Below are 19,745 nucleotides of genomic sequence, written 5' to 3'. Positions count from 1 at the left end.
GGCGCCTTGGGGTGGGGGGAGAGCGTTCCAGGGCCGCAGCATCAGGGGGGACAAGCATCTGGGTTCGAATCGATGCTCCCAGGTGGTGGGGTGCTACGCCGGTAGCCAATATGGCTGAAAATAAGTGCGGAGACCGTGGGAAGACGGAGTCGAAGCCAACCCCAGTCGGGTAGGGACAGCTGGGAAGAGAGACTGTCTCGCCAAGGTAAACATCGATGACTAGGCCCAGATACCCCCAAGGCCTCGGCTGTGTGCCGGGGATGGGCGGACAGGGGGACGGGGCGGGGCGGTCTCAGATAATGATAATTAATAACAATCCTGGCAGTTGTGAAGCGCTTACTACGTGCCAGGTACTGCTCTTAAGCACTGGGGTAGATGAAAGATGAGCGGGTTGAACGCAGTCCCCGTCCCACATGGGGCCCATGGCCTCCGTCCCCATTTTCCCGTTGAGGGGCCCGAAGCCCAGGGAAGTGAAATGACTCTCCCGAGGCCACCCGGCAGCGAGGTGGCGATGCCGCTTATCCTTCCGACTTCCAGGCCCGGGCTCCAACCATTGGGCCGTGCTGCCTCAGATCTCGGTGGATTCGATGCGCTCCAGGCGGGAGGGGGTCCACGCCTTCTTCTCATCACCTGGAGGCGGGGTGAGGGCCCCGGGGCCGGCCAGCCCACCGAGCCGCTGCTCCAGCTGCTGGTTGCGCTGGTACATCTCCACGTAGTTGAGCTGCAGCTGCTTCTGGTACTTGATGACCTTCTGCTTCTCCTCCTGCCACGTGCGTCGCTCCTCCTGGAAGCCCGCACCCTGGCGCTGCCGCTCCCGCCGCTCCGCCAACAGCTCTTCCTGCAGGCGCTCCAGTTCCCGCCGCAGCCACGCCGCAGGGCCCGCCTCCGCCCCGGCCGCGCCGTCGCCCCCGTCCCCAGCCCCCGCCTGGCGCCGCATCTTGGCCTCATCGCTCTCGCAGGCGGCCGGGCCGTCGTCCCCGTCGTCCTCGTCGACGGCCCCGGCCCTCTGAAGCGCGGCCGCCTCCCGCTGGCAGTGTCCAAGCTGGCCACGCGGGGCCTGGGCCTCGGGCCAGGAGCGCTGCACCTCACCCTCGCGGAGCTCCAGGCTGGCAGGCTGGGAACCCAGCGAGTCCCGCAGGCTGAGGAGCTGCTCCTCCTTCTCCCGCAGGGATGCCCTGCCCTCCTTCAGCTGTGCCCGCAAGCCCACAATCTCGCTCAGCTTCTGGGAGACGTCCGCCTGCGAGTCCTTCAGCTGCTGCTTCAGGAGGGAGATCTCGCCCGCCTTCTGGCACACCTGTCGGGGGTGGGGGGGTGGGGACAGCGGAGCTCAGATCCCCGACCGACCCCGGGCTCGGACCACCCGCCCCTTCCCCCGCCCTTCCACGAGGGCCCAGAACTCGGGCTGCGAGGTCTGCAGCCGTGGCAGGGTGAAGGAACTGGCGGCGGAGGTTGCTCAGAAGGTGGGCGAATCAAGGGAAGGGGTCAGGGAAGCAACAAGGTCTAGTGGACAGAGACCGGGCCAGGGTGTCGGAAGGTCACAGGTTCTAATCCCCACTCTGCCACCTGTCTTCTGGGCGTGGCCTTGAGCAGGACACTTCACTCCTCTGTGCCTCAGTTACCTCCTCTGTAAAATGGAGATGAAGACTGGGAGCCCCATGCCGGGGGCGGGGGGGCGCGGGTGCTGCGTCCAAACCAATTTGCCTGTATCCACCCCATTGCTCAGTACAGTGCCTGGCGCATACTGAGTGCATACCAAATACCACAGTTAGGGGAGGTGGAGAGCACAGGAGGAGTGTGGCCTAGTGGAAAGACCTATGGGCCTGGGGGTCAGAGGGCCTGGGTTCTAATCTCAGCTCTGCCGCTGGCTTGCAGTGTATGACCTTGGGCAAGTCACTTCTCTGCACCTCAGTTTCCTCAACTGCAAAATGGGGATTCAATCCTCTTGCCTGCTACTTAGTGTGAGCCCCATGTAAGACAGGGACATTTCGACATTTGAATTCGCCCCAACCCCACAGCACTTAGAGGAACATATCTTTCAATTATTTGTTATAAATGACTTATTTATTCATATTCATGTCCGTCTCCCCCTCTAGACTTTAAGCTCATTATGTGTCGGAATGTGCCTACTAATTCTGCTGTACTGTACTCGCCTAAGCGCTTAGTACAGCGCTCTGCACACAGTAAGCACTCAATAAATATGATTGAATGAATGAATGAATAGTTAGCGCTCTCACAGAAAACCACTGAATGACTGATTGATTGGGACTGTGACTAACCCGATAAAACTTGTATCTCCCCCAGGGCTTACAACAGTGCTTGACACATAGTAAGCGCTTAAAGCTGTAAGCTCGCTGTGGGCAGGGAATGTGTCTATTGTTATTCTGTGCTCTCTCAAGTGCTTAGCACAGTGCTCTGCACACAGTAAGCGCTCAATAAATATGATTGAATGAATGAATGAATACCATGTTAAAAAAAAAAAAGATAAGGGGCTGAAGAGGCAATGGAGCTGTGAGAGGGATGATAAAACCCCAAGGGGTGGGGGTGGGAGGCTGTGGAATTCTACAAGAGGCCCTCCGATTAATCAAGGGTATTTCCCGAGAAGCAGCATGGCCTAGTGGATAGAGCCCAAGCCTGGGCATCAGAAGGTCATAGCTTCTAATCCCTACTCTGCCACTTGTCTGGTGTGTGACCTTAGGCCAGTCACTTGACTTTTCTGGGCCTCAGGTCCTTCATCTGTAAAACGGGGATAAAGATTAAGAGCCCCATGTGGGCCAGGGACTGTGACCAACCTGATTAACTCATATCTACCCCAGCGCTTAGAACAGTGCCTGGCACATAGCGCTGACCAAATACCATTCTTATTATTATTGGGAGCTTACGGTATGCAGGGCACCATACTAAGCGGCCCCCCTCTCACCTCCCACTTGGTCTCCTCGATCTTGGGCAGGACGTCCGCCTGCTCCTTCCGGGCGGACTCCAGCTTCTCCTCCAGGTCTTCCCGTTGCCTCAGCAGCCGCCCCACGTCCTCCTGCAGCCGCTGCTTCTCCTGCTGCAGCCGGAAGACCTGCAGCTGAAGGGCCTGCTGTGCCCGCTGGGCCTTCCGAGACACCTGCTGCAGCTTGTGGGCGCAGTTCTGCCGCAACTCCTCCATCTCCCGCTCCCACACCTTCTGCTTCTCCTCAAACACCTGCCGCCGTCTCGGAGAGGACACTCAGTCACTCTAACCATCCCCATCCGGGCCCGGCGGGGGGGCAGGCATCACCAGAGGAAAAGGGTGGGGAGGGGTGCAGGTGAGGCGGTCGGTCGGGGGGTGACTCGGAGGGGCACCGTCTGTCTACCGCGCGACCGGGTTGGCCACTTGCCCTCTCCGGCTCCTCATTCCTGGACCGTACCGGGAGAAGCCACGTGGCCTGATGGATAGAGCTCGGGTCTGGGAGTCAGAGGGACCCGGGTGCTGATCCCAGCTCCAAGTCTGCTGTGCGTGACCTTGGGCAAGTCACTTCACCTCTCTGGACCTCAGTTCCCTTATCTGGAAAATGGGGATGAAGACTGGAAGCCCCCATGTGGGACAGGGACTGGGTCCAACCTGATTAACTTCGATCTACCCCATCACTTAGAACAGTGCCTGGTGTATAGTAAGTGCTTAACAAGTACTATTATTATTATTATTATTATTATTATTATTACCTCCCTATACTTTAAGCTCACTGCGGGCAGGGAATGTGTCTGTCATTCTATTGGACCCTCCCAAGCGCTGAGTAGAGTGCTTTGCATACAGTAAGCGCTCAATAAATAGGATTGAATGAATGAAATATGATTGACCGAACACCACGGGACTGGGTCGGCCACTTATCTTCTCTAGGCCTCAGTCTTCCCATTCCTGGACTGTACCTCTAAGACCGCAAACTTGTTTTGGGCAAGGAACGTGCCTGCTGGTGCTGCTGAATTGGACTCTCCCAAGCGCTCAGTACAGTGTTCTGCACATAGCAAGTGCTCAGTAAGTACCATCGATTGATTCCCTGACCCCAGGGTACAGTGAGAATTCCACCAAGGAGGAGCTTTGTCTTTGTCTCTGTCTTACGCTGTCAGGTCTTCTCCACTGACACATCTCTCCCAAAACGCCCCAGGCCAGAAGATTTTGGCAAAGGGTCATTGTGAACAAAGCACTGTGGCCTAATGGACAGAGCCCAGGCCTGGGAGTCTGAAGGACTGGGGTTCTAATCCCGGCTCCACCACTTGTCTGCTATGTGACCTTGGACGAGTCACTTCATTTCTTGTGCCTCGGTTCCCTCATCTATAACAGGGATTAAGACTTGGAGTCCCACGTGGACGTGGACTCTGTCCAACCTTCTATAGACCTCGGCGATCAGTACGGTGTCTTGTACATAGGAAGCGCTTAATCAATACCATTAGACAAACCAACCACCATGTCTTGAGGATGGGCAGGTCTGGGTGCAGGGTGAGCCCGGGAGGACTGGGCATGAGGGCGGTGAATCCCAGGTGGTAGAGGGAGGGTGGCAATGGGCATCTAATAATAATAATAAGAATGATGGCATTTATTAAGTGCTTACTATGTGCCAAGCACTGTTCTAAACACTGGGGTAGATACAGGGTCATCGGGTTGTCCCATGTGGGGCTCACAGTCTTAATCCCCATTTTACAGATGAGGGAACTGAGGCACAGAGAAGTTAAATGACTTGCCCAAAGTCACACAGCTGACACAGCATCTGCCCTCGCCCCACCCCCTGGAGAACCTCACTTTGCCCGGGGAGGTTGAGAAGGGGAGAGAAGGAGAGGGTGGCACCCGGGCGCCCTGACCTGGAAGATGGCGGCCTCGCTCTTGTCCAAGTTCCGGCGCATCTGCAGCACTTCCTGCTCTTTCTCCCACAGTCGGTCTTCCAGGTCCTGGATGACGTCGTCCGTAGATGGGGAGTGGAAGGCCAGCCCGTCACCCAGAGGCTGCAGCCGCCCAAAGGAGGCCGAGCTCTTGCCGCTGGACCGTCCGCTGTCTGAGGTAGAGGTCTCGTTGGGGCCGGCCCCCGCTCCTCCTCCTCCTCCACCTCCTCCGGCCCCGGCCCCGGCCCTGTCCACCGAGAAGGATGTACCGACGCGGTTGATGTGGCTGGTGGAGGCGCTGAGGGGCCCCAGGGGCTGGCTGTAGCCAGAGCCGTAGGTGGGCAGGCTGGTCAGCGAGTTGCGGCCGGAGTCGGAGAGCCCCCCGGGGTTGGCCGCTCGGCCCTTCTCCAGGACGCCGCCCCCCTTCAGGCCCGATGGGCTGGATCCGCTGCCCGCTAGGCCCCGGGGCCCTTCCGTCAGCCCGTTGCCCTGGGGCGGGCACAGGTTCTGCATCGAGTGGAAGTTCTTGGGCACCACCGGCTTGAAGGCCGAGGGCCTCACCAGGGGCTCGGTGCTCTGCAAGGGAAGGGGAGGGGGAGTCAGGCCCTTGGATGGCACCCCATCTCCCTCCCCCCTATCGCCAGCCCTGCCCAGCGCCTCCTGCCCCAGGCACGAGCAGACAGCCGGGATAGACAGTGGAGGGGCTCTGCAGCAGGAGGGATGGAAGTCAGGCTGATGGGAGGAAGGTTTTTCTGGTGGGAGACCCGGGTGTACGGTCATCCCCTTTAGACTGTGAGTTTGTTCTGGACAAGAATTTGTCTGATGGTTGTTATCTTGTGCACCCCCAAGCGCTTAGTACAGTGCTCTGCACAAAGTAGGCGCTCAATAAATAGGATTGAATGAATGAATGACTCTCCCGAACACTTAGTACAATGCTGTACACACAGTAAACACTCAATAAATACTATTCATTGATCGTTTGATTGATCTCCTTCCTGTGAAGCAGCACGGCCTGGTGGCTAGTGCGTGGGCCTGGGAGTCAGAAGGACCTGGGTTCTGATCCCAGCCTCGCCACGTGTGTGCCCGGTGACCTGGAGTAAGTCACCTATTCTCTTTGCCTCATTTCCCTCATCTGTAAAATGGGGATTAAGACTGAGCTCTATGTGGGACACGGACTGTGTCCAACCTGATTATCTTATACTCATTCATTCAGTTGTACTTATTGAGCACTTACTGTGTGCAGAGCCACTGTCACTACATGCTTGGGAAAGTACCATACAACAATAATAAACAACGACATTCCCTGCCCACAGCGAGTTTACAGCCTACCCAGCACTCAGAACAGGGCTTGGCACATGCCGCTTAACAAGTACCATCATTATTATTAGGTAGGAAAGGGACTATGTCCGACCTGATGACCTTGCATCTAGCCCAGCGCTTAGGGTTTAGCACGTAGTAAGCGCTGAACAAATACCAGCATTACTATTATGCTTGATATGCCCCCACCCCGACTCCCCTGCCCCCAGCTCCAGGAGGGATGGGACTGTGAGCCCCATGTGGGACAGGGCCTGTGTCCAACCTGATTACCTGATAACTACCCCAGCACTTAGAACAGTGCTGGGCACCGAGTAAGCACTTAACAAGTACCCACATTATTATTATTATTGTTATCATCATCATCATCATCATCTCCCCAAGGCAGGGGACAGGACAAGTTGACCTGAGGAAGCATGGAAGCCCACTTCCCTCCTCCTCTGCCACTCAGCCCGACCTGGTCCGGCTTTCCGGAGACGGGCAGGATCTTGGGCGGGTGGGTGGGCTCTCGGTACTGGGGTGGCGGAGGCAGGGCCCGCTGCCCGGCAGAGGGGACACCGCTGCCCGCGTCCGTCTGGGCCCGGTCCCCGGCCGTCCGAGGGTCCCCGTTGAGGAACAGGGTGGCGGCCCCCTTCTCCACGGCCTTGAGCACCTTCTCCTCAGAGCCGTAGCGGCCGGCCAGCTCCCGCAGAGAGTAGCCGTTGTGGGCGGGGTCCGAGCTGCGGCCCCCCCGATGCCCCGTTGCCCGTCCGCGTGCCCACACTCTTCATGGCGAACTCCTGCTCTCCGGCCACGCCGCTTCCCACGCTGCCCATGGCAGGGGTGGGGCGGGTGCTGGGCCCGAGGAGCCGGCGGGGGCCGAGCAGGAGCAGGGGCTCCGGGGGGTCACTCAGCAGGGTCAGCGTGTCCAGCGAGGCCATGGCTGGGCTGGGGGTGGGGCCCAGCTCCGCTCGGCAGCACTGAAATGACACCGGGGGTGGAGAGAGCACACAGTTGGGGGGCTGATGGTCACTTCCCCCGCCCCGCCCCGTCCAAAGCCCCTGCCTGGGAGTTAGAAGGTCATTGGTTCTAATCCCCACTCCCCTACTCGTCAGCTGTGTGACCTTGGGCAAGTCACCTCACTTCTCTTGGCCTCGGAAGTGCCTCATCTGTAAAATGGGGACCGTGAGCCCAATGTGGGACAGTGATCGTGTCCAACCCGATTACTCTGTATCTACCTAGGTGCCTAACTCATAGTAAACCCTTAACAGATACTGCAATTATTATTTATTGTTCTGTTGTACTCTCCCAATAGTGTTCTGCACACAGTAAGCGCTCAGTAAATATGACTGACTGAATGACCAGAGTGTCAGCTCCCAGGCTGAGATTTTCTGGAGGGTAAGATGCCCCACTCCGTCCCCCGCCAACCCAGAACTGACTCCCTGTCGGGGCAGAGTCGGGTGGGATGGAGGTCAGGATAAACCCACACCTCAGCAGCCCCTGACAACCCCGCCTGTGCCAGACACCTTGAAGAGCCACTGAAGGGTAGCCACATTCCTGGGGGGAGGAGGGGCCGGATTCCCAAGTTTCCCGACATTCCGGCTGGAATCATTAACACCTCGGGAGGGCATGTGGAAGGCCTGGAGGCCCTCTGGGCCAGCCCAGCTCCTACCCTGTGTCCACCCCGCACCCCATTCCAGCCCAGTGCACCAGGTCTTCCCCTCCCCACAAACCTGGGCCACCCCGCACCCAGATCCCTGGGTGACCCCTCCTCTGGGCTGGGCGGATGATCCATTGCACAGATGGAAAAACCATGGGTTGGTGCCTTCCCCATCCTGCCAGCAAGAACAGAAGCAGCTGTCCTTGCTCTGAGCCCCCCTCCCCCCGGATCCCCTGCCCCCTCTGCCTCCCCTGCCCCCTCCGTCTCCCTATGACCGACCAACCTGTTAGAGCCCCACTTGGGCCTGCTCCCTTCCCCTGGGAAATTTCGGGGTTGACCCCAAACCTGTCAGGATCGACCTCCTCTCCTCCCTCTCCCCCACCGAATTCTGGGCTCGGTGCTACTGTGCACTAAAGGACAGAGTTATGTGTATGTGTGTGTGTGTGTTTGTGTGTGTGTATGTGTGCGTGTGTGTGTGTGTGGCATTGCGGGTGTATGCTATGTGTGTGTGTGTGACACTGTGGGTGTGTGCCGGGTGTGTGTGTGTGACATTGTGGGTGTGCGCACACGCGCTCCGACAGAAAAGCGGAATCCTCCCCCCACACCATCACCACCGCCACCGACAGTTCGAAGTCGCAGAGAGGCTGTTGTCATTGTCCTGCAGGACTAAAAATCTCTGCCCTTCCCACTTGCTGCACACAACATGCCCACACACATAGCCACGTGCACGACCCACAGGCCCACCTACTCAGCGCAGCTATTCCAGGGACAGGGACAGTCGTTCCGTGGGGGCCCCTTCCCAATCTGGCCCAGAGACTTCTCATGCCCCCCTCCCTACCCTGGCCGTAGCCTGCTGGGCTCACTGGCCAGGGCGAGGAGCTCTTTGGGGAGACCTTCTGCCCTGTAGCTGGCAGCTAGGGCAGAGGAAGCAGTCACTTACCCGGATCAGGCCCCGGAGCCAGAGAGCCGGGCCGGGCCCCAGTGGGCCGCTGGGCACCGGCCTGGCGTAGTCTCTGGGCAGCGGGCATTCGCCCTCCCGCCCAGCCCCACTCTGCCCCGCCCCTTCTCTGGCCGGGCTGAACTACCTAGGAACAAGGGCTCACCTGTTGCCACCTGTTGTCACCTGCTGGGAGGGATGGGGGCGGGGAGGAGACCTTTGTTCCTTACCTGGGCAATCACAGCTTCCGCTTCCCCCCCCTCCGGCCCACCCCCTTAACTCTCCCGTGTCCAAGGGAAAGTGCTCACCCCCACTCCCACCCTTCACCTCTCTCTTTCACTCCCATCACCATTCCCCACCAGCCAAACCTCCTACACCCAGAGGCCTTTGCACACCCGATTCTTTGCACGATCTCAACTCCTACACACACACGCACAGCTCCTTGCAAGCTTAAGCTCATGCCGAGGTCCTGGTACGCTCACCTTCCAGCCGGAGATCCTTGCACACACCTTCCCTCACACTGGACCCTCACAGCTTGGGGTGTGTGTGCCCATGGGGGTCGCAGCCCTTTGTATCAGGCTGTGGACAAGTGCTTAGTATAGTACCCTGCACACAGTAAGCACTCGATAAATATGATGAAGTGAAAACGTCAGCCCTCAAGAGCACAGATCTCGTCTGCTGTGTGACCTTGGGCGAGTCACTTTGTTTCTCTGGGCCTCAGTTCCCTCATCTGTAAAATGGGGATGAAGACTGCGAGCCCCACGTGGGACAGGGACTGTCCAACTCCATTTGCTTGGATCCACCCCAGCGCTTAGTACAGTGCCTGACACCTAGTAAGCGCTTAACAAATACCATAATTATTATTATCATTTACTGGGCCTCAGTTCTCTCATCTGCAAAATGGGGATGAAGACTGTGAGCCCCTTGTGGGACAGGGGCTATGCCCAACCCGATTAGCTTGTATCCACCCCAGGGCTTAGAATGGTGCCTGGCACATAATAAGTGTTTAACTAATACCATTATTATAACTGCTCTCATCCTTTCTCTTCTGGCCCCGCTAAAGTCTGGGGATTGGCGGGGGGCGGTTCTGGGTGTCCATCTTGGCATGTCTCTCTCTGCTCTATAGGTACTGTGCCACTGGATTGCCCACCATGCCCGGAGACCTGCCCACAGCTGCCCAGCCCTAGCAGGGCATGCATGCCATGCATAGTTGGGATTCTCCTGCTGTTTACACGACCCCATGGGCCCGGTGGGTGGTGGGAGGAAAGCCAATATTTAGCGGCCCCCTCCTCTCCTGCTGGCTCAGATCCACACCCATTTCTAAACCTCCCCCTCCCCCTCTCCTGCTCCTGCTCGTTCTCTGCACTGCTCTCCCATCCCTCGATCTTAAAATGGTGGTGTAATGGATAAAGCACAAGCCCCGGAGCTAAAAGGTCATGGGTTCTAGTCCCGACTCCACCATTTGCCTGCTGTGTGGCCTTGGGCAAGTCACTTCACTTCTCTTGGCCTCAGCGACCTCATCTCCTCCCTCCTCTCAAATGCTACTCCGGCCACCTGTGCTTCTGACCCCATTCCCTCTCATCTTATGAAATCTCTCGCTCCATCTCTTCTCCCCTCCTTAACTTCCATCTTCAACTGCTCACTCTCCACTGGTTCCTTCCCCTCTGCCTTCAAACATGCCCACGTCTCTCCCATCCTAAAAAAACCCTCTCTTGACCCCACCTCACCTTCTAGTTATCGCCCCATCTCCCTCCTACCATTCCTTTCCAAACTCCTTGAACGAGTCGTCTACACGCGCTGCCTCGAATTCCTCAACGCCAACTCTCTCCTCGACCCCCTCCAATCTGGCTTCCGTCCCCTACATTCCACGGAAACTGCCCTCTCAAAGGTCACCAATGACCTCTTGCTTGCCAAATCCAACAGCTCCTACTCTATCCTAATCCTCCTCGACCTCTCAGCTGCCTTCGACACTGTGGACCGCCCCCTTCACCTCAACACGCTATCCAACCTTGGCTTCACAGACTCTGTCCTTTCCTGGTTCTCCTCTTATCTCTCTGGCCGTTCATTCTCAGTCTCTTTTGCGGGCTCCTCCTCCCCCTCCCATCCCCTTACTGTAGGGGTTCCTCAAGGGTCAGTTCTTGGTCCCCTATCTACACTCACTCCCATGGTGAACTCATTCGCTCCCACGGCTTCAACTATCATCTCTACGCTGATGACGCCCAAATCTACATCTCTGCCCCTGCTCGCTCTTCCTCCCTCCAGACTTGTATCTCCTCCTGCCTTCAGGACATCTCCATCTGGATGTCTGCCCGCCATCTAAAACTCAACATGTCCAAGACTGAACTCTTTATCTTCCTTCCCAAACCCTGCCCTCTCCTTGACTTTCCCATCACTGTTGACAGCACTACCATCCTTCCCGTCTCACAAGCCCGCAATCTTGGTATCCTCCTCGTCTCCACTCTCTCATTCACTCCTCACATCCAATCCATCACCAAAACCTGTCGGTCTCACTTCCGCAACATTGCCAAGATCCGCCCTTTCCTCTCCATCCAAACCACTATCCTGCTCGTTCAATCTCTCATCCCATCCCGACTGGATTACTGCATCAGCCTCCTCTCCGATCTCCCATCCTCCTGTCTCTCCTCACTTCAATCCATACTTCATGCCGCTGCCCAGATCGTCTTTGTGCAGAAACGCTCTGGGCATGTTACCCACCTCCTCAAAAATCTCCAGTGGCTATCAATCAACCTATGCATCAGGCAAAAACTCCTCACCGACGGCTTTAAGGCTCTCCATCACCTGGCCCCCTCCTACCTCACCTCCCTTCTCTTCTTCTACAGCCCAGCCCGCACCCTCCGCTCCTCTGCTGCTAATCTCCTCACCGGGCCTCGTTCTCACCTGTCCCGCCGTCGACCCCCGGCCCACGTCATCCCCCTGGCCTGGAATGCCCTCCCGCCGCACATCCGCCAAGCTAGCTCTCTTCCTCCCTTCAAAGCCCTACTGAGAGCTCACCTCCTCCAGGAGGCCTTCCCAGACTGAGCCCCCTTCTTCCTCTCCCCCCTTCCCCCCTCCCCATCCCCCGGCCTTACCTCCTTCCCCTCCCCACAGCACCTTATGTATATATGTATATATGTTTGTACATATTTATTACTCTATTTATTTTACTTGTACATATTTATTCTATTTATTTTATTTTGTTAATATGTTTTGTTTTGTTGTCTGTCTCCCCCTTCTAGACTGTGAGCCCGCTGTTGGGTAGGGACCGTCTCTATATGTTGCCAACTTGTACTTCCCAAGCGCTTAGTACAGTGCTCTGCACACAGTAAGCGCTCAATAAATACAATTGAATGAATGAATGAATTTGCAAAATGGGGATGGAGACTGCGAGCCCCACGTGGGACAGGGACTGTATCCAATCCGATTTGCTTGTATCCACTCCAGCGCTTAGTACAGTGTCTGGCACATAGTAAGCACTTAACAAATACCCCAATTAATATTATTATCGTTCTCTGGGCCTCAGTCCCCTCATCTGTAAAATGGGGATGGAGACGGTGAGCCCCACGTGGGACAGAGACTGTGTTCAATCCACTTTGCTTGTATCCACCCCAGCTCTTAGTACAGTGCCTGGCACACAGTAAGCACTTAACAAATACCACAGTTATTATTATTATTAAATTATACATTATAAATTATGTATTTGTATTATTTTCTGTCTCCCCCTCTAGACTGTCAGCTCGTTGTGGATAGGGAAAATGTTTGCCAACTCTGCCATATTGTCCTCTCCCAAGTGCTTAGTACAATGCTCTGCACAGAGTAAGCGCTCAATAGAAGTCACTGATTGACTCATTGATGATGAAGATTCCCAGGGATGGGGCTGTCAGAGCCAGGAGTATTGAAGTATTGTCCTCTCCCAAGTGCTTAGAACAGTGCTCTACACACAGTAAGCGCTCATAAATATTATTGAATGAATGATCTCAAGAGGTCGTTCAGTTCAGCCCCCTTTGTCTGTGCGGATGGGGTGGCTGAGAAACAGGCAGATTTGCATCATTTACAGTCAGTCAGTTGTATTTATTGAGTGCTTACTGTGTGCAGAGCACTGTCCTGAGTGCTTGGGAGAGCACAACAATGTAACAGACACGTTCCCTGTCCCCGCCATTGGAGTATTGCATGCTGAGTCAATCAATCGATCGTACTGTCTCCCCCTCTAACAATAATAATAATAATAATAATTGTGGTGTTACGCATTTGCTATGCGCCAAGCACTGTTCTAGCATTAGGGTAGATACAAGGTAATCAGGTTGGACACAGTCCATGTCTCTCGTGGATCTTGATCCCCATTCTACAGATGAGGGAACTGAGGTACCGAGAAGTGAAGTGACTTGCCCAAGGTCCCACGGCAGACACGAGGCAGAGCCAGGATTAGAACCCACGACCTCTGACTCCCAGGCCCGTGCTCTTTCCACAAGGCCGTGCTGCTTCTCTAATTGTAACTTCGTTGGGAGCAGGGAATGCATCTGTTGTTCTACTGGACTCTCCAGCGCGCTCAGTACGGTGCTCTGCACACAGTTAAGCACTCAATAAATATGATTGACTGACTGATCCCCCAGGTCAGATCTGATCTGCTTTTTCCTTCCAGATATCGGGGTTAGAGATCCCACCTCCTCTCTTGGTCCCTGTCCAGTGCTCCCCGCACTCCCCCTTGGCCCCCCGCCCCCCAACTGAAAGTCGGAGTCCTTTGTGTCATCTAAATACGCTCTCCTTCCACACTTTTAAGTGTGTACACACACACAAAAAAAAAAAAAAAAAAAAAAAAAAAAAATCTGGCCTGGCCTGGCCAGGCTGGGGACAGGTGCAGGGAGAAGCAGCCCTGGTGGACGTTAAGACAGCTCTAGCCCGGAAACTCCTTGTGAGCAAGCAATTCCCTTGTAGTGTCTTCTCCCAAGCATTTAGCAAAGTGCACTGCACGCAGTAAACGCTCGGTAATTGAGACGCAGCGTGGCGGAGTGGAGAGTGCAAGGGCCTGGGAGTCAGAAGGACCTGGGTTCTAGTCCCGGCTCCGCCACTTGCTACGTGACCTTGAGTAAGTCACTTCACTTCTCTGGGCCTCAACTGTAAAATCAAGATTAAGGCCGTGAGCCCCAGGTGAGACAGAGACGGAGACTGGGTCCAACCCCATTACCTTGTATCTATCCCAGTGCTTAGTATGGTGCTTGGTTCTTAGTGAGTGCTAAACAGATCCCTCAATTATTAACCCAATACCTCATTGATTGATTAGATGGGAATCTGGGGGCAGCCAGAGGCATATTAATGTCTGTCTCCCCCTCTAGACTGTAAACTCATTGTGGGCAGGGAACATGTCTACCAACTCTCTTGGACTGTGCTCTCCCAAGCGCTTAGTACAGTGCTCTGCATATAGTAAGTGCTCAATCAATATCGTGGCCTGGAACATTGGCACAGCCCACACACAGCCCCACTTCTCCCAGCCCTTCGTGCCGTTCTGCCCAGAATCGATCAGTGCTATTTATTGAATGTTTACTGTGTGCAGAGCACTAAGTGCTTGGGAGCCCAATAGAATAGAGTTGGTAGATGTGTTCCCTGCCCACAGCCAGCTTCCAGTCTAGGGGGACAGTCTCTAGTCAATCAATCCATCAATGGTATTTATTGAGCGTTTCCTGGGTGCACAGCACCGGACTAAGCACTTGGGAGAGGACTGTATTGTACTTCCCAAGCGCTTAGTACAGTGCTCTGCATACAGTTAGCACTCAATAAATGTGATTGAATGAATGAATGAGGATCACGATGGGGCTCAGCAAGGGCTGGAAAACCAGAGCCCAACATGAGCCAGCCCTGGTTGTGGGGAGCGGGAAACACATAGGTCAGGGCATACGTTTCACAGGGGCCACTACTGGGAACTGTATGATGGGAAGCAGCGTGGCATGGTGGATACAGCCTGGGCCTGGGAGTCAGAAGGTCATGGGTTCTAATTCCGGCGCAGCCACTTGTCTGCTGTGTGACTTCAGGCAAGTCACTTCACTTCTGTGTGCCTCAGTTACCTGTAAAATGGGGATTGAGACTGTCATCCCCCTGTGGGACAGGGATTGTGTCCAACCCGATTTGCTTGTATCCACCCCAGCACTTAGTACAGCACCTGGCACAGAGTATGTTCATATGTTCTTAACAAATACCATAATAATAATAATAATAATAATAATTATTATTAAGAGCACTACCCAGGCCTTGTCCCCCCCGCCTTCCAGAGAGGACTCTGGGGGTTTCCAGCCTCACAGATCTAGCTGCCATGCCCTGATAATAATAATTGAGGTATTGGGTAAGCGGTTACTATGTGCCAGGCACTGTACTAAGCACTGGGGTGGATCCAAGTAAATCGGGTTGGACATAATCCCCGTCCCACGGGGGCTCACCGTCTCTAAGGGGTGGGAAGAAGATACCACTCCCATCACTTAGTAGAGTGATCTGCATACAGTAAGCACTTAATAAATTCGAATGAATGACTGAATGAATCCCCTCCACCCCAACAAGGGCATTCCCCTGCAGCGGGCTTGGGCAGTGTAGGAGGAAGATGGAAAAATCTAGCTTCTTATCTGCCATTCACGGGGCTCTCCTCACCTCTGCATCCTCATGCTTCAGAACACAGAAGGAAACATGGAGTAGGGCGAAGGAGGGAAACCGAGGGAAATGGGGGTGACTGGACAACTCTTCCCCATCAGCTTGTCCTTGGGGCAGTGGTCCTGCCCTAATCAAGCCCTCGGACCCCAGGGCATGGGGTCTTGGGTACGTGGACAGGCGCACTGGTGTGGGGGGGAACACACAGAAATTAGCCCCCTCCCACTCTGGGTGAACCCCCATTTCTCCATCTCACCCCTTGTCCCTGGGGTGGGGGTCCTGCTGTAATCAGGCCCTGGACCCAAGGTCTTAGGTAGACGGACAGGCGCACCGGGGGACAGGGATTAGATGCCCACTCTGGGTGAACCCCAATATCTGCCTCTCCCCCACCCTTCCCTTGTCCCTGGGTCGGGGGTCCTGCTCTAATCAAGCCCCAGGATGGACCCAGGGACACGGGGTCTGTCCTGGGGCCTGATTAGGGCAGGACCAGGCTCTTAAGTACATAGGCGTACCGGGGGCGGGGGGCAGAGATTGGCCCCTTCCCATTCTGGGTGAACCCCACTTTCTCCCTCTCTACCCCCTTCTCCTTGTCCCTGAGGCGGGGGGTCCTGCTCTGATCAGGCCCACGTACATGGGGACCCTGGGCACAGGCTCTTAGGTCCATGGACAGGTGCACCGGGTGGGTGGAGGCAGAGATCAGCCCCCTCCCACTCGGGGAGAATGAAGCCCATTTTCTCCCTCTCCAGCCCCTCCCCTTGGCCCTGGGGTGGGGGTCTTGCTCTAATCAGGCCCCAGGACGGACCCATGGACACGGGGGGTCCTAGATACCCGGAACACACGCTGGGGGAGGAGGGCGCCGGGAGGGACACACACACACACACACACACACACACGAGATCAGCCCCTTCCCACTCTGGGTGAACCCCAATTTCTCCCTCTCGGCCTCCTCCCCTGTGCCCGGGGCGGGGGTCCTGCCCTAATCAGGCCCCAGGACGGACCCCCGGACACGGGGTGGGGGGGGTGTCTTGGGTACCGGACCCCCGCCCGACACACACACATACACACACACACATGCACAGGCACACAGACACAGATCAACCCCCTCCCACTTTTAGGGAACCCCATTTTCTCCCTCGCCAGCCCCTCCCCTTGGCCCTGGGGTGGGGGTCCTGCCCTAATCAGGCCCCAGGACGGACCCCCGGAGTCGGGGGGTCTTGGGTACCGGACCCCCCTCCCGGGACACACACACACACACACACACACACACACAGAGGTCAGCCCCCTCCCCCGGTGGATGACCCCGCAATGGCCCCCCGCCCGGTCCCGATGGTGGTGCAGTGTGAGCCCCGGGCAGGGGCAGGGGCTGGGCGTGGGGGGCGCGGCGATGACATCATCCGCACTCCCCCGGCCCCCAGCCCCCCGGGCCCCTCCGGGGGATGGAGCCCCCGGGCCGGGCAGCGCCCCCGCCCCGCTCCGCCCTCCGCTCGCCCCTTCCCCACCTTACTCTTGGCACGGCCGGGGCGGGGGTCGCGTCGGCGGCGGTGGGCAGCGGTGGGCAGGCAGCCGAACCCGGGCTGGGCGTGCGGGGTACCCCGGACTGTCCCCCGGCCCGCCCCCCCGGTCCGCCCCGCCCCCCGGGCCCGCCTCCCCGGGCCCGCCCGCCCCTTCCCCCCACTCCTGCGGCAAACCGCCTTCCCGCCCCCGCCCCCCGACAATTCGGGCTCTGCCCCCTCCCCACGTCGGGCCTGAACCCCGGGGGTCTGGCCTGCTCCCCCCTCCTCGGGGGGACACGCGATCCCATCCATCCATCCATCATCCATCCGTCCGTCCGTCCCTCGTCATCATCTCAGCACACTGCCGAGGAGACTGGAGGCATCACTCTAGGGGCCAGGCACTGTACTAAGCGCTGGAGCTAGATACAAACAAATCGGGTCGGACCCAGCCCCTGCCCCACGTGGGGCTCACAGCCTCCATCCCCATTTGACAGAGGAGGGAACCGAGGCCTAGACAGTCATAATCATCATCGTGTGCTAGGTATTAAGCGCTTACTATGTGCTAGCCGCTGCAATCAGTCATTCAGTCGTATTTACCGAGCGCTTACCATGTGCAGAGCACATGGAACTAAGCGCTTGGAAAATACAATTCAGCAAGAGAGACAATCCCTTCCCACAACCCTGTACTAAGCACTGGGGTAGATATGGGGTAATCGGGATTGGGCTCAGCCTCTGCCCCACATCGGGCTCACTGTCTACAGCCCCATTTTACAGAGGAGGGAACCGAAGCCTAGAGAATAATAATAATGGGGTGTAAGTGCTTACTATGTGCCATACCCTGTACTAAGCGCTGGGGTAGATACAAGCTAACAGGGGTTGGATACACTCACTGCCCCACATGGGGCTCAGTGACTCCATCCACATTTCAGAGGAGGGAACTGAGGCCTAGAGAATAATAATAACAATAATCATGGTATTTGTTAAGCGCTTACCCTGTGCCAGGCCCAGTACTAAGCACTGGGGTGGACGTGAGCAAATCGGGGTGGACACTGTCCCTGTCCCATGTGAGGCTCACTGACTCCATCCCCATTTTAAGGAGGAGGGAACCGAGGCCCAGAGAATAAAAATGAAGGTATTTGTTGAAGTGTTTACTAAGTACCAAGCGCTATTCAAGCACTGGAGTACACACAGGGTAATCAGGTTGTTCCACATGGGGCTCGCAGTTTTAATCCCCATTTTACAGATGAGGTAACTGTGGCACAGAGAAGGGACGGGACTTGCCAAGGTCATAGAGCAGACAAGCGGCGGAGCCAGGATTAGAACCTGCTTTCTCTGACTCCCAAGCCTGGGCTCTTTCCAGTAAACCACACCACTTGGGTACAGAGCTTTTAATACTAAGCACTTGTGAGAGGACGAAATAACAATAAATGGATGTATTCCCTGTCCATTGTGAGGTTACAGTCTAGAAGCGTGGTTTCTAGAGGTTACAGAGAAGCAGCGTGACTCAGTGGAAAGAGCCCCGGGCTTTGGAGTCAGAGGTCATGGGTTCGAATTCCTGCTCTGCCAATTGCAAGCTGTGTGACTTTGGGCAAGTCACTTCATTTCTCTGGGCCTCAGTTCCCTCATCTGTAAAAATGGGGATGAAGCCTGTGAGCCCCCCGTGGGACAACCTGATCACCTTGTAACCTCCCCAGCGCTTAGAACAGTGCTTTGCACATAGTAAGCGCTTAATAAGTGTCATCATTATTATTATTATAGAAGATGACTAAAATAATAATAATGATTAAGGTTCTTGTTAAGCACTCATTATCTGCCAAATGCTGTTTCAAGCACTGGGGTAGATGCAAGCTAACTAGTTTGGGTATCATCTCTGTCCCACATAGGTCTCACAGTCTTAAACCCCACTTTTTATAGATGAAGGAACTGAGGCCCAAAGAAGTGAAGTGACTTGCCCAAGGTCACACAGCAGACACGTGGAGGAACAGGGATTAGAACTCAGGTCCTTCCGATGCCCAGGCCCATGATCTATCCCCTAAGCCACACCACTTCTCCAGACTAGACTCTAGAGTCTAGTGTAATTCTGGAGTGCACGAGGCAAGCACGAGGTTACACGGTCTATTCCCTGTCCTCTACTGCCGAGGGTCTCCAGGACTGACACTCCTCACCTGCCCTGCTGTCTAACCTTGATCCCTCCTGCTGCGATGGAGGGGAGAGGCCCCACCCCTTTCTCTTCTCCAGTATCCAGATAGTCTCGCTATCCTGGCTGGCACTCTTTCCAAGCCTCTGATGCTCCTTCAGTCAGATAAAAGCCTCCTCCAAGAAACCTTCCCAGATTGGCTTCAGCCACGCTCTGGGCATGAGAATGGGAGATCCTTGAGGGCAAGAGTATGTCTTACACCAGTTTTTTTTATTTTTAATGTTTTTTTTTTGCTAAGCGCTTACTCCCGTGCCAGGCACTGTACTGAGTGCTGGGGTAGATACAAGTTACTCAGATTGGATGTAGTACGTAACCCACATGGGGCTTACGGTCTTCATCCTCATTAGAGAAGCAGCGTGGCTCAGTGGAAAGAGCCCGGGCTTGGGAGTCAGAGGTCATGGGTTCTAATCCTGGCTTCGCTACTTGTCATCTGTGTGACTTTGAGCAAGTCACTTCACTTCTCTGGGCCTCAGTTCCCTCATCTGTCAAATGGGGATGAAGACTCTGAGCCCCACGTGGGACAACCTGATCACCTTGTATCCCCCCCAGTGCTTAGAACAGTGCTTCACACATAGTAAGCACTTAACAAATACCATCGTTATTATTATTTTACAGATGAGGTAGCTGAGGTCCAGAGAAGGTCACAAAGCAGACAAGTGGCAGAGCCGGGATTAGAACCCATGTCCTTCTGAATTCCAGGCCCTT

General features: G+C 55.8%; 1 protein-coding gene across 1 annotated transcript; it reads right to left on the bottom strand.

Moving 5' to 3' along the window:
• Positions 1-408: 408 nt before the first annotated feature.
• On the bottom strand, positions 409-16,923 carry LZTS3 (leucine zipper tumor suppressor family member 3). Its single transcript, XM_038745133.1, is given in 6 exon segments — positions 409-1,294; positions 2,918-3,187; positions 4,819-5,412; positions 6,608-6,856; positions 6,858-7,109; positions 16,855-16,923. Coding segments are annotated over 5 exon segments (2,052 nt in total). The 5' UTR covers positions 7,071-7,109; positions 16,855-16,923; the 3' UTR covers positions 409-568.
• Positions 16,924-19,745: the final 2,822 nt, after the last annotated feature.

This window comes from Tachyglossus aculeatus, chromosome 4, assembly GCF_015852505.1.
Source record: "Tachyglossus aculeatus isolate mTacAcu1 chromosome 4, mTacAcu1.pri, whole genome shotgun sequence".
In the NCBI taxonomy this organism is placed as follows: domain Eukaryota; kingdom Metazoa; phylum Chordata; class Mammalia; order Monotremata; family Tachyglossidae; genus Tachyglossus; species Tachyglossus aculeatus.
This window is presented reverse-complemented; position numbering and strand designations above follow the sequence as displayed.